This window comes from Macrobrachium rosenbergii, chromosome 41, assembly GCF_040412425.1.
Source record: "Macrobrachium rosenbergii isolate ZJJX-2024 chromosome 41, ASM4041242v1, whole genome shotgun sequence".
NCBI lineage: Eukaryota > Metazoa > Arthropoda > Malacostraca > Decapoda > Palaemonidae > Macrobrachium > Macrobrachium rosenbergii.
This window is the reverse complement of record NC_089781.1, coordinates 38,164,906-38,177,701: the sequence shown is the minus strand read 5'-3', so window position 1 is coordinate 38,177,701 and position 12,796 is coordinate 38,164,906. Positions and strand designations below refer to the sequence as shown.

At 35.7% G+C, this 12,796-nt stretch overlaps 1 protein-coding gene across 1 annotated transcript in view; it reads right to left on the bottom strand.

Moving 5' to 3' along the window:
- p115 (General vesicular transport factor p115) overlaps positions 1-12,796 on the bottom strand; it is a 311,820-nt gene that overhangs the window by 116,716 nt on the left and 182,308 nt on the right. Inside the window, 1 exon segment of the mRNA XM_067084261.1 lies at positions 1,662-1,685. Coding sequence (XP_066940362.1) covers positions 1,662-1,685 — 24 coding nt within the window.

The following is a 12,796-nucleotide window of genomic DNA, read 5'->3' as shown; positions in this document are numbered from 1 at the left end:
GCTGATTTCAAACAGAATATGGCTATTTATGATCAATGGGTCTGTAATAACAAACATGTATTGTAATGTATAAAAAAAATATATGTTGTACAGGTTTTTCCCAAATTAGTTGTATATACATCATTAAAAACATATCTGTCCTAATAAAAATTAATAAAAAAACATTACTAAATATAATAAAAATATTTGATGATAAATATAGAGGTGTTTATTATTTTCTAATGTAATTACAGTATTATAAAAACTGATAACTGAATAGCAGCAGCACATACATACATGAAGATCACAAATGTTTCACCAACATTTTTCACACAAATGAATACCACTGAAGAAACTAATGCTAACTTCAAGAGACTAGAAATAAAATACAAGCAATATAATCAAAAGGTCAGACATAAAGCATTACTGCCTGCATAAATTGTTGTCCGCTGTGCCAATCTAAAACCAGTGAATGTAACAAAAGATACGACAAGAAGTCTGCTTACCACAAGATGTACAGCCCATCTTAAAACTACAAATTTGTTCACATGACTATCAATTTGACATTCATTATTGTGTTTTGTCTCATCAGAATAAGAAAAAGTAATAAATTTGTAATTTGCATGAAGACAAGGACATCTGGAATAAAGTTATTTTAAATTGGAATCATATAGGTTCAAACAAAGACTTTTCCTACTGCACTACCTTTCTCTTTAAGTTAATGTTTTCAAACACTAAACTTCGTTGGCATAATGAAAATTACTGAATGTTATACATTGCAAGAAAGTACAGTAAAACCTATGAAATTGGGTTTCATGTATTGTAAATAAAAGAGAAAATCCTTCAGTATAAATGCTTCTGAAATTGTGAAAACTAAAGCGTAGAACATGAATGAGACATTATAATTATTCATTCACCTTGGTTTGAGTAAGAAGAAATGCAGGATAATACCTATAAAAAATTATTTACTCTGATACAACAGACCAGAGTTATATTACTTTCTGACTAGAGTCTAATTAATTCACATTGCAATAAAGTCACTTTTCAATCACATGCAAGGTAAACATAAAAATAGGTCCATGCAGACTGTTAAAAATGGTAGAGTTTGCAGCAGTTCTGTTAACAACAAACACAATATAATTTAATAAGCACTGTCAAGGATAATGGTAACTTTAATTGTAAGATTCTAAAGACAGCCAATACACAAGTATTAAATTTTTCCCCCAAAGTGAAGATATACTTAAGTACTTCCCATATTCAATAAAGTAACCTTACATGATGGCATGCTTTGGAACCTTAACCTAATCAATGTTTTCAAGTGGTTAAAAATTAAAATGTATTTCTAAGCTCCTTACAAACATTCTGTGCTTGTTACTGTAACTTATCATGAACCTGTGACAATTGCATTTTTTTCTTTGATTTAATGCAACATTTCTATGGACATATCATTGGTTAATAAGTCACATATCAAATATCTTAAGTGCAAAGTAATTTCCATCTCAAAGTAAGATACCTTTACTCAAATTACTATTAAATAAATATTCAAATTACTATTAAAATAAAAAGTGCAAAACAATGTGTTTGTGCATTTATAATTATTACATACATGATAATTATAAAAAATAACCATATTTTAAAATATGAGGAGCATGCAGCAAATGCACAAATGAAGCTCCACTTACGAAAAGGTTTAGTTCCAGGCACAACTGTAAGTATAACAAACTACTAGTTAGCACAAAAAACAGCCTTCATCAAAAACAGTTTGAAAACCATAAGCAAATTACACAGAAGTATTCATTACCAAAAAGAAAAACAGATCTTATTGTCAAGGTGCTTCACTTATAACAGACAAAGAACCAAGACAGGGAGGAAAATTACTAAACACAATTGCCCAAGATAACTTTTTCAGGCCTTTTCTGCTACTTCTAGATATCCAATATGATCTAAAAAAAAATATAACCGAAAATAACAAACATTACTAGTCAACTTGATCATAATTACCAAGTTTCAAACAGCAAATACAATATAAATCCTTTATATATCTATAAATGTTACCGTAACGTTTGGTGTAAACTGAAATAAACAAAACAAGTTTTGAGATAGTCTCACATCCATTTCACACAAAATAAGCCTTCCATTCATAAGCAAAAAAATCTTTTGAGAAAGTGTCTCACATCCATTTCACACAAAAATTTTAAAGTAATTTTTTCATACACGCCTAATAAAAGTATATAATGCCTCAATTATCTGGATTATTAGAGCCAAGGGTTAGGGTCATCGAAGTTGGGTAGAGACACATCAGATTCTTGGCTGAAGAAGCCAAGCATATCAACAAAGAAGACGTACTTAACTGCAGTTCTAAGCTGAAGGACCAAGTTGCCAAAGAAGTGGATAGCGATGGGCTAGGGTGCACGGGGATTCAGGATCTGAAGATGCTGTCGAGGGTACTCTGACAATACTAATGACAATTTTGCTTGGCCTTCTTAACCTAGAATTTGTGCAGCAGAGTCCTCAAGGTTCCGGGGAATTCCATGGGGTCAAAGTTGGGGTTCTCCAATATCTCAATAATTGAATCAAAGGTTGTTCATATTTGCTTGTATGAGGGAAGTCGTTGTGAAACAGCCTTGTCATCGTTATCGTCACCTTCAGCCTCTTCCTCATTACCAACAGCAACTGCAGCACCTATCTTCCTGTCAGAGAGAAGTTGGTAGACAGGGTAGCCACCTTTGTCATCCAGCCACCCCTGTACATCATCCTCCGGAACGTTGTCACCTCTAGTCACATGTGGCACATAAGTCATTGACATCAAACCCCTGGAAGTCCATCATGGCCCCTTCTCCATTCAGAACATGGTTCTAGTTGTGGTTGAGGTCTCTACGGTGACGTCCTTCCAAGCACTGGCAAAGTTGTAGACAGCAGACTTCAACGAATACTTCCAAAGATTCTCCAGTGTCCACTCCCCCGATGTATCCAAGCCTTGCTGCGTCTCCTCCTCATCCTCCAATACTGCCATCACCCAGGAATTTCCTCCAGTAGTGTTGTTTTGTTGCAACAATAACACCTTGGTCCATTTGCTGAATGAGTGCAGCTGTATTATGAGGCAAATACATGACCTTAATACTGTGTTAGAATGCGCAGGCACATTGTCCATAAGAAGTAATGCCTTCATCCAATGTCTAGCAATGCCAAGGTCCTGTGTCTGATGACGAATAACCTCCTTACAAAAATGATAATGGAGCAAATTGGAAATGATCTTGCAGGTGAACCAAGCCTTCCCCGAACAACGCCAAATCACTAGGAGCCTATCCATCAACCCATGTAAGACACGTGGTTGCTTTGCATGTCCAACTACCACTGGTTTGCAATGATGCCCACCAGTAGCATTTGAACATAAAGCAGAAATATGTTGCTTGGAAGTTTTCAACCAGGTAAATTCTTTTTCTTCTCATCAGCCAAAGTGTTAATGAGTAAGAAGCAATAGAGTACACCACTCTCATCAGCATTGTAGATCTGCCCTAAAACAAGTCCTTCTTTCTTTATCAAGTCTTACAATGTCTGGTGATATTCTTCTATTCCCTCCTCAGAAGCATCCATGCGGAATTTTTAACTGGAACAGCCAACCTTCAGTTGCTTTCAAGTCCACAACCTTATGCAAGCCTGTGAACTTTGAAGCAGCAGCCTTCAACTCAGCACTATGAATGTTCACACCATCAGCCCATTGTCGCCGAAACCACATCAAGGTTGACTGATCAATGTCATCATGATGGCCTTTTGCCATAGCCTTGCAGGCTTGATTCCTGGCCATCTTCTTATCAAATTCTGTCAAACACTTCTTCAGCCTGTCCTGGGAAATCTTAATATCATGCAGGGTTGACTGGCCAATGTCGTACTCCTCCATTATACATGACTAGATCCAACCCTGCTCCATCCTTTACAACAACTTCCAATTTATTTCTGTTTAAGGGTCATCACCTTCCTTGCCCTCTTAGGACGAGTGGGGCCATACACACAATCAACAGCACGACACACAAACAAGCAGGACCTGTAATACTGCAGGCACTGCTAAGAATGCACATTTATTATTATTATTATTATTATTATTATTATTATTATTATTATTATTATTATTATTATTATTATTATTATTATTCTTAATATTATTATTAATTATTATTATTATTATTATTATTATTATTATTATTATTATTATTATTATTATTATTACAAGCAGTCCCCAGGTTACATCAGACTCGACTTACATTGTTCCAATCTTAGAGCACTTTTCGAATATATTCATCAAAAATTCAGTTTGGGTTTCGGCGGTTGTTCCAAACTTACATCTTCGGTCTTATGGTGTCATAGCTGTAGACACTATAACGAGGTGAGAAAACTAGTTTGGGCAGCTGTAGCCACTGGGAGGGTTCACTATAAGGTGGTGAGAAAACCAGTTTGTTACCAGGGCAACAAGTAAAACCTGTTTTTTTCCCCAATCTAACATAGTTCTCTCTCTCTCTCTCTCTCTCTCTCTCTCTCTCTCTCTCTCTCTCTCTCTCTCTCTCTCTCTCTCTCTCTCTCAGATAGAGAGAGAGAGAGAGAGAGAGAGAGAGAGAGAGAGAGAGAGAGAGAGAGAGAGAGAATTTTTTTATGCACATGTAACATGTAAGTTTGTTTTGTTTAGTTTTATAGATAAACATGACGTTATTTAGTCATTCATTTTTTTATATTTTCCACACTATAATTACAACCTCTAGATTCTAATAACTATGAAAATATAGTCAATTAAGTAAGATTTTACCATAATTCTGTGGTGTTTCTCTCTCTCTCTCTCTCTCTCTCTCTCTCTCTCTCTCTCTCTCTCTCTCTCTCTCTCTCTCTCTCTCATTTTTATAAAATTGTTTAACCAAGGAATTCTTTTTTATTTTATTTTATAAACTGTTTTGGTAAGGAATTCATCACTTTTTTCTCATTTTCATTTTTTCATTTTACAAATTGTTTAGATAAGGAATTCATTGCTTTTTTTTCATTTTTATAAATTTTTTAATAAGGTGTTCCAACATACATCATTTTCCAACTTTTATCACACCTCACAAATGAAACTCCAACGTAACCTGGGGATTGCCTGTATTCAGTAGATGAAACCTATTCGTATGGAACAAAACCACAGAGGCCATTGACTTGAATTCATGCTTCCAAAGAATATGGTGTTCATTAGGAAGAGGTAATAGGATTATCGAATGCAGTCCACTCGAGAACAGTTCAAGCATGCAGCTGATCAAGAATGAAGAGGGAAAAAGATCTTTGTTAACAAGCAAAATGACACTTTCCAGATGTAGCCAATTAGCATAAGACATCTTAATGACACTATGTCTATCAGACATTCAAAATAAAAAAAACAACGACGTACAGTCAACCCCCGCCTACTCAGGGTTCAGGATTCAAGGCTTCACCTATTTGCAGATTTTTCTGTGGAACTTATCTCCAAATTATTCACAAAAAATTCGGTAATTTGCAGATTTTTTCATCAAGCAATACTCACTACTTACTGTATTTTCATCATTCTCCTGAGTAAATACAATTTTTATGATAAAAAATTGATTCACTAGTTTTCAAATATTATTAATGTAAAGACAGCAAAATACCAATAAAATGTATTTTTTCAATGCATATTTAAATACATGTATTTTTAAACTCAAGAGTGAGAGAGAGAGAATTATGAAAGCCTTGGAAAAGAAACAGGTTTTAAAGCTTTGTGCTGGTAATAAACCAGTTTTCTTCCCCCTCTGATATTAAAGTGATATTGAAATATTAAAATGATATTAAAGTGATATATAAAATGATATTAAAGTGATATTAAAATATTAAAAAGATATTGAAATATTAAAAGGATATTGCTGTAAAGTGCTTTAGGATGATAGTTTACAGTATACATGTAAATATATAATTTCTCTCTCTCTCTCTCCAATAACTGATGAATAATTTCATTCTTTTGATATTTAATGTATGGCAACCCCCCATAACTCTCTCTCTCTCTCTCTCTCTCTCTCTCTCTCTCTCTCTCTCTCTCTCTCTCTCTCTCTCTCTCTCTCTCTCTCTCTCTCTCTCTCCCCTCTCTCTCTCTCTCTCTCTCTGTGAAAGACAATGGCTGTGCCTGAACATAGGGGTAACATGATTAGTTCTCACACATAGCTGTAAGGCATATATTTTTCAGGGTAATGTTGTAAGATGACTTTGAAATGATATTAAAGTGTTTTAGGATGATAGTTTAATGTATAGTTGGTGTCTGAACTATTAAAATAGGCTGTTATAAGCATTTTTGAGGGTCTTTGGTGTTTAAACTATTAAAATAGGCAGTTATCAGTGCTTTGAGAGGGGGAAGGTGTCAAGTATTCTTGGATTTTAGCTATTCGCGTGTGGTTGTGGTCCCTATCCCCTGCAAATAACAGGGTCTGACTGTAGTACATTCCCACCAATAGCAAGAAACACGAGTACTGTACTTATCCACCAATGCACCTTCTAAAATACACTCCGAAATTGATGACGTATCTACAAGGGGTCCTTGCTAGATTGCGGATCAGCAATCATGGCTTCAGTTAACTGCTGGTTTTTCTGTGGAACCTATCTCCAAATATATTGCAGAAAATTCATTAATTCACGAATTTTTTAATAACACAATATTCACTAGTTGCTGTATTTTCATCTTATTTTCATGACTAAACATATTATTTATGATAAAAAAATTATCTAATTTTCAAATATTAATATTAATGTAAACAGCAAAATATTAATAAAATGCTAAATTAAAATCCTACAAAATCACAAAGTTTACCAATGTACATAAACACTTCAGTTCAATGCCCCCCCCCCTCTCTCTCTCTCTCTCTCTCTCTCTCTCTCTCTCTCTCTCTCTCTCTCTCTCTCTCAGTACACTGCAAAAACAGCAAAATATCAATAAAATGTTATTTCACTTACAGAATCCATTTATACTGTATTAGACTGGTCTATTATCATCGTAATATGTATAAAAAAAACAATCGTCCCAACATTTGTACAGTAATTGTTTTTACGGTAGGTATGTGTTGCCATATTTTTTCTTTCTCTAATTTACTGAACCATACTTCATTACAAGTTTATTAAACACTGTGATAATCACACATATTACAACAGTATACAAGAGAATATTTTACCACTGTTGATGTTTCATCTCCAATCACCATAAAAATATCTAAAATCTGAATTTCATACGTAAGCAACACAAGGTAATGCTCTCCTCCTCAGCTAGTTTAACCACATCTCATCTCCAGCTACTGTACTGAGGCTCTCTCTCTCTCTCTCTCTCTCTCTCTCTCTCTCTCTCTCTCTCTCTCTCTCTCTCTCTCTCTCTCTCTCTGTGTGAAAGACAATGGCTGTGCCTGAACATGGGGGTAACATGATTAGTTCTCACACATACCTGTAAGCCATATATTTTTAAGGGTAATGCTGTAAGATGACTTTGAAATGATATTAAAGTGTTTTAGGATGATAGTTTAAGGTATATTTGGTGTCTGAACTATTAAAATAGGCTGTTATAAGCATTTTAGAGGGTCTTTAGTGTTTAAACTATTAAAATAGGCAGTTATCAGCGCTTTGAGAGGGGGGAGGTTTCAAGTATTCTTGGATTTTAGCTATTCGCGTGTGGTTGTGGTCCCTATCCCCTGCAAACAACAGGGCCTGACTGTAGTACATTCCCACCAATAGCAAGAAACACGAGTACTGTACTTATCCACCAATGCACCTTCTAAAATACACTCCAAACTGATGACGATCTACAAGGGGTCCTTACTAGAATGCGGATCAGCAATTGTGGCTTCAGTTAACTGCTGGTTTTTCTGTGGAACCTATCTCCAAATATATTGCAGAAAATTCATTAATTCACGAATTTTTTAATAACACAATATTCACTAGTTGCTGTATTTTCATCTTATTTTCATGACTAAACACATTATTTATGATAAAAAATTATCTAATTTTCAAATATTAATATTAACGTAAACAGCAAAATATTAATAAAATGCTAAATTAAAATCCTACAAAATCACAAAGTTTACCAATGTACATAAACACTTCAGTTCAATGCCCCCACCCCCTCTCTCTCTCTCTCTCTCTCTCTCTCTCTCTCTCTCTCTCTCTCTCTCTCTCTCTCTCTCTCTCTCTCTCTTTCAGTACACTGCAAAAACAGCAAAATATCAATAAAATGTTATTTCACTTACAGAATCCATTTATACTGTATTAGACTGGTCTATTATCATCGTAATATGTATAAAAAAACAATCGTCCCAACATTTGTACAGTAATTGTTTTTATGTAGGTATGTGTTGCCATATTTTTCTTTCTCTAATTTACTGAACCATACTTCATTACAAGTTTATTAGACACTATGATTATCACACATATTACAACAGTATACAAGAGAATATTTTACCACTGTTGATGTTTCATCTCCAATCACCATAAAAATATCTAAAATCTGAATTTCATACGTAAGCAACACAAGGTAATGCTCTCCTCCTCAGCTAGTTTAACCACATCTCATCTCCAGCTACTGTATTGAGGCTCTCTCTCTCTCTCTCTCTCTCTCTCTCTCTCTCTCTCTCTCTCTCTCTCTCTCTCTCTCTCTCTCTCTCTCTCTGTATGAAAGACAATGGCTGTGCCTGAACATAGGGGTAACATGATTAGTTCTCACACACAGCTGTAAGCCATATATTTTTAAGGGTAATGTTGTAAGATGACTTTGAAATGATATTAAAGTGTTTTAGGATGATAGTTTAAGGTATATTTGGTGTCTGAACTATTAAAATAGGCTGTTATAAGCATTTTAGAGGGTCTTTGGTGTTTAAACTATTAAAATAGGCAGTTATCAGCGCTTTGAGAGGGGGGAGGTTTCAAGTATTCTTGGATTTTAGCTATTCGTGTGTGGTTGTGGTCCCTATCCCCTGCAAATAACAGGGTCTGACTGTAGTACATTCCCACCAATAGCAAGAAACACGAGTACTGTACTTATCCACCAATGCACCTTCTTATCTACAAGGGGTCCTTAATTCTTTGGCTTCAGTTAACTGCTGGTTTTTCTGTGGAACCTATCTCCAAATATATTATGAAAATTCATTAATTCACGAATTTTTTAATAACACAATATTCACTAGTTGCTGTATTTTCATCTTATTTTCATGACTAAACTCATTATTTATGATAAAAAATTATCTAATTTTCAAATATTAATATTAATGTAAACAGCAAAATATTAATAAAATGCTAAATTAAAATCCTACAAAATCACAAAGTTTACCAATGTACATAAACACTTCAGTTCAATCTAGGCCCCCCTCTCTCTCTCTCTCTCTCTCTCTCTCTCTCTCTCTCTCTCTTTCAGTACACTGCAAAAACAGCAAAATATCAATAAAATGTTATTTCACTTACAGAATCCATTTATACTGTATTAGACTGGTCTATTATCATCGTAATATGTATAAAAAAAAACAATCGTCCCAACATTTGTACAGTAATTGTTTTTACTGTAGGTATGTGTTGCCATATTTTTTCTTTCTCTAATTTACTGAACCATACTTCATTACAAGTTTATTAGACACTGTGATTATAACACATATTACAACAGTATACAAGAGAATATTTTACCACTGTTGATGTTTCATCTCCAATCACCATAAAAATATCTAAAATCTAAAAGGTAATGCTCTCCTCCTCAGCTAGTTTAAACGTCTCATCTCAAGGTCTCTGCTCTCTCTCTCTCTCTCTTTCTCTCTCTCTCTCTCTCTCTCTCTCTCTCTCTCTCTCTCTCTCTCTCTCTCTCTCTCTCTCTCTCTCTCTCTCTCTCTGAAAATTAGTCTCTCTCTCTCTCTCTCTCTTCTCTCTCTCTGTCTCTCTCTCTCTCTCTGAAAATTAGTTAATTGTTGTAACATGTACATACACAAGAAAATATTTCATCACTGTCGACTGAATTTATAATTTGGTATTTTTTTCAATGCATATTTAAATACTGTACAGCATTTAACTCTACTTGTGAATTCCCAATGTTTCCCTGTCTGTCTACTTGTGAATTCCCAATGTTTCCACTCTCTGCAAAAAGAACACATGACAGCTTCAATACTGCATGAGAGAAAATGGAAGTGACTGAATGTAGGGAGGGGGAACTGAGTTTAGTTTTCACATGTAGCTGTAAGCCTTATATTTTTAAGGGTATTGTTGTAAGATGACTTTGAAATTATATTAAAGGGTTTTAGGATGATGGTTTAAGGTATATTTGGAGTTTGAACTATTAAAATAGGCAGTTATAAGCATTTTTAGAGGGGGTTTTTGGTGTTTGAACTATTGAAATAGCCAGTTATAAGCATTTTCAGGGGGGGATACCAACTTAAAGTGGATTTTCACTTAACGCAGGTGGTTCTGGTCCCTAAGCCCTGTGATTATGGGGGTCATACCGTATATCAGCCAATAGCAAGTGAGACAACATGACATTTCCTAGTGTGTTAAATGATGCCAAGCCTTTGAGCCAACAGGAATCATGAAAGCTAACTCTGTTGATATTTCATTTCTAATCACTAAAAATATTTAAAATGCAAATTTCATGTGTAGGGAAGACAATACCAAACAGGCTGTAGCAAGTTCACCGATGCCATCAAATGAGTGCGTGCATATGTATGTACTTGTTGCTCTCATCACAAAAGTACACAAGAGAATGTTTTATCACTGTTGATATGTTATCTCTCTAATCACTGTAAAAATATTTAAAATGCGAATTTCATACGTAGGAAAGACAAAACCAAACATGCTGTAGCAAGTTCACTGACTCCATCAAATGACTGTGTGCATAAGTATGTACCCTACACACTGACTGCATTTATCTTTTGGTTTGAAAAAATAAAAATGAGAAAATACAGTAAAAACATAAACAGGAGTTGTAGCCAAAAAATATAAATAAAAAAGTACAGGAGTGTGTGTTACTGTACTTAGGCTTTGGTATCAACATACCTCAGTTATTGTTCTCTCTTCACACTGCCACTCCTCTCCCCCCATGGCAGCAGGCCATCTGACACACCCCACCCCCACCTTGGAAACTTCTCAAGGCCTCTCCCATCCCCTAAAACCCTTCCTCACTCAGTTTGAGTGTAAGCAATGCTACCAACATTTTAGCAAGGCTGTGCAGCTTTGCCAACCATCGAAGGGTGGTTTTTCAAATTTCTTGAAATTTATATATACTAACATACTTTGCGGCCTTGGTCCGAATGTGTCAGGTAATGTCGAGTGCTGGTTAATGGCAATCCGGATAATTGTAATTTTATCTTCTGTCTGCCACAAAATCATCCCATGTTTTCAAAAACCAGTTAGCCAGTACTGCAGTCAGTGTGTGTGGACAGAGAGCAGATCTCAAATGGGCTCAGTTATTATTCCTGCCCTCAGACTCATGAACTTTGAATAATAGTGGGCTAGAAGGCATGAACTTGCATTGTAAGTAATGGGTTTTATGACAAAATTCATTTTTTTCAATATATGTCACAACAATCTCATTACTTATAATTACAGGCAGTCCCCACTAACCAAAAATCAGTAATAATAGCACTAATAACCTGCTTAACAGCTCCATTAACCACAGATCGGCACTACCGCTTAGCGGACATCAGTAACACCACTAATTGGAGATTGGCTCCACTAGGCGGAGATTGATGCCACTTACTGGAGATCGGTGCTGCTAACCAGAGATCGGCACCGCTACCTGGAGATCAGCACCAAAAACCCAGTAATCAGCATTGCTAGACAAGCACTGCAAAACCGGATAGCCGTTAACTGATGCTGCTGGTAAGCGGGGACTGCCTGTAGCCTACATTTCAATTCAGGTAAGAAGGATCAAGATGCCAAAAAAAATTATAGATTGGATAACTGAGGCCTGTAGGATCCACCTGAAGGCTCCTTGGGATTTATTTCAAGTGCAATATCCGAAACCATGTCTTCCAAAGTAGTTGCGACAGAGTCAGAAACCATGATTTGCAAAAGTAACCCAAAGAAGTTTGGAATTATACACTCTGAGTTACTACTTCCACCTTCTACTTTAGGCCCACAAAGGAAGGCCACAGGTGGAAGACCAATACAGTAATGTCATAATGGTGGCCCTATGCAGAAGGCAGTACTTATCCATTAATTGACAAAGATAATTAACTCCAGAAAGTCTGTCACACAGAATGCCATACTAGATAGGAAAAATTGGATAAGGTAAGGAAGATGAATCTACAGACCTAGGATCTCTTCCAAAGCAAGGACCATCTGTCCTGCTGTTACAACATGACCTATTCAGGAAGAGGGTAATCACCTCTGTGTTGTATCCTGAAATACAAACTCACAAACTTTGCTTGATACCACCCTATGCAAGCCATGAAAATCATGTGGACATCATCAAGTTCAGTTGAAAAGTACAGGAACTAAAAGAACTCTCATCCTTGAACAAGTGACAACTTTTGCTGTCTCCCATATATCATTTCCTCCAGTCCTTTATATATATAGTTTTACTTATCTGTTATTTCCCACAGACAGTTACAAACAGCTAAATTAAACTGAACAGCATTTCTGATTACTTGTTCCTTCACATGTCCTTTGAATAAGAACAGTCTGGCAATATCGAGAACTGCTTTGATGAAACAAAATGGAAGGTCCTCTATGTACTGGCATGGTATGAGTACACTAACCACAGAATTAGTTCCACTTTATTTAGTGTAGATGGAGGCAACTCTCATTGCCAGGAGGTACAGTAGTATTGGTTGTCTTCCCTGAATGT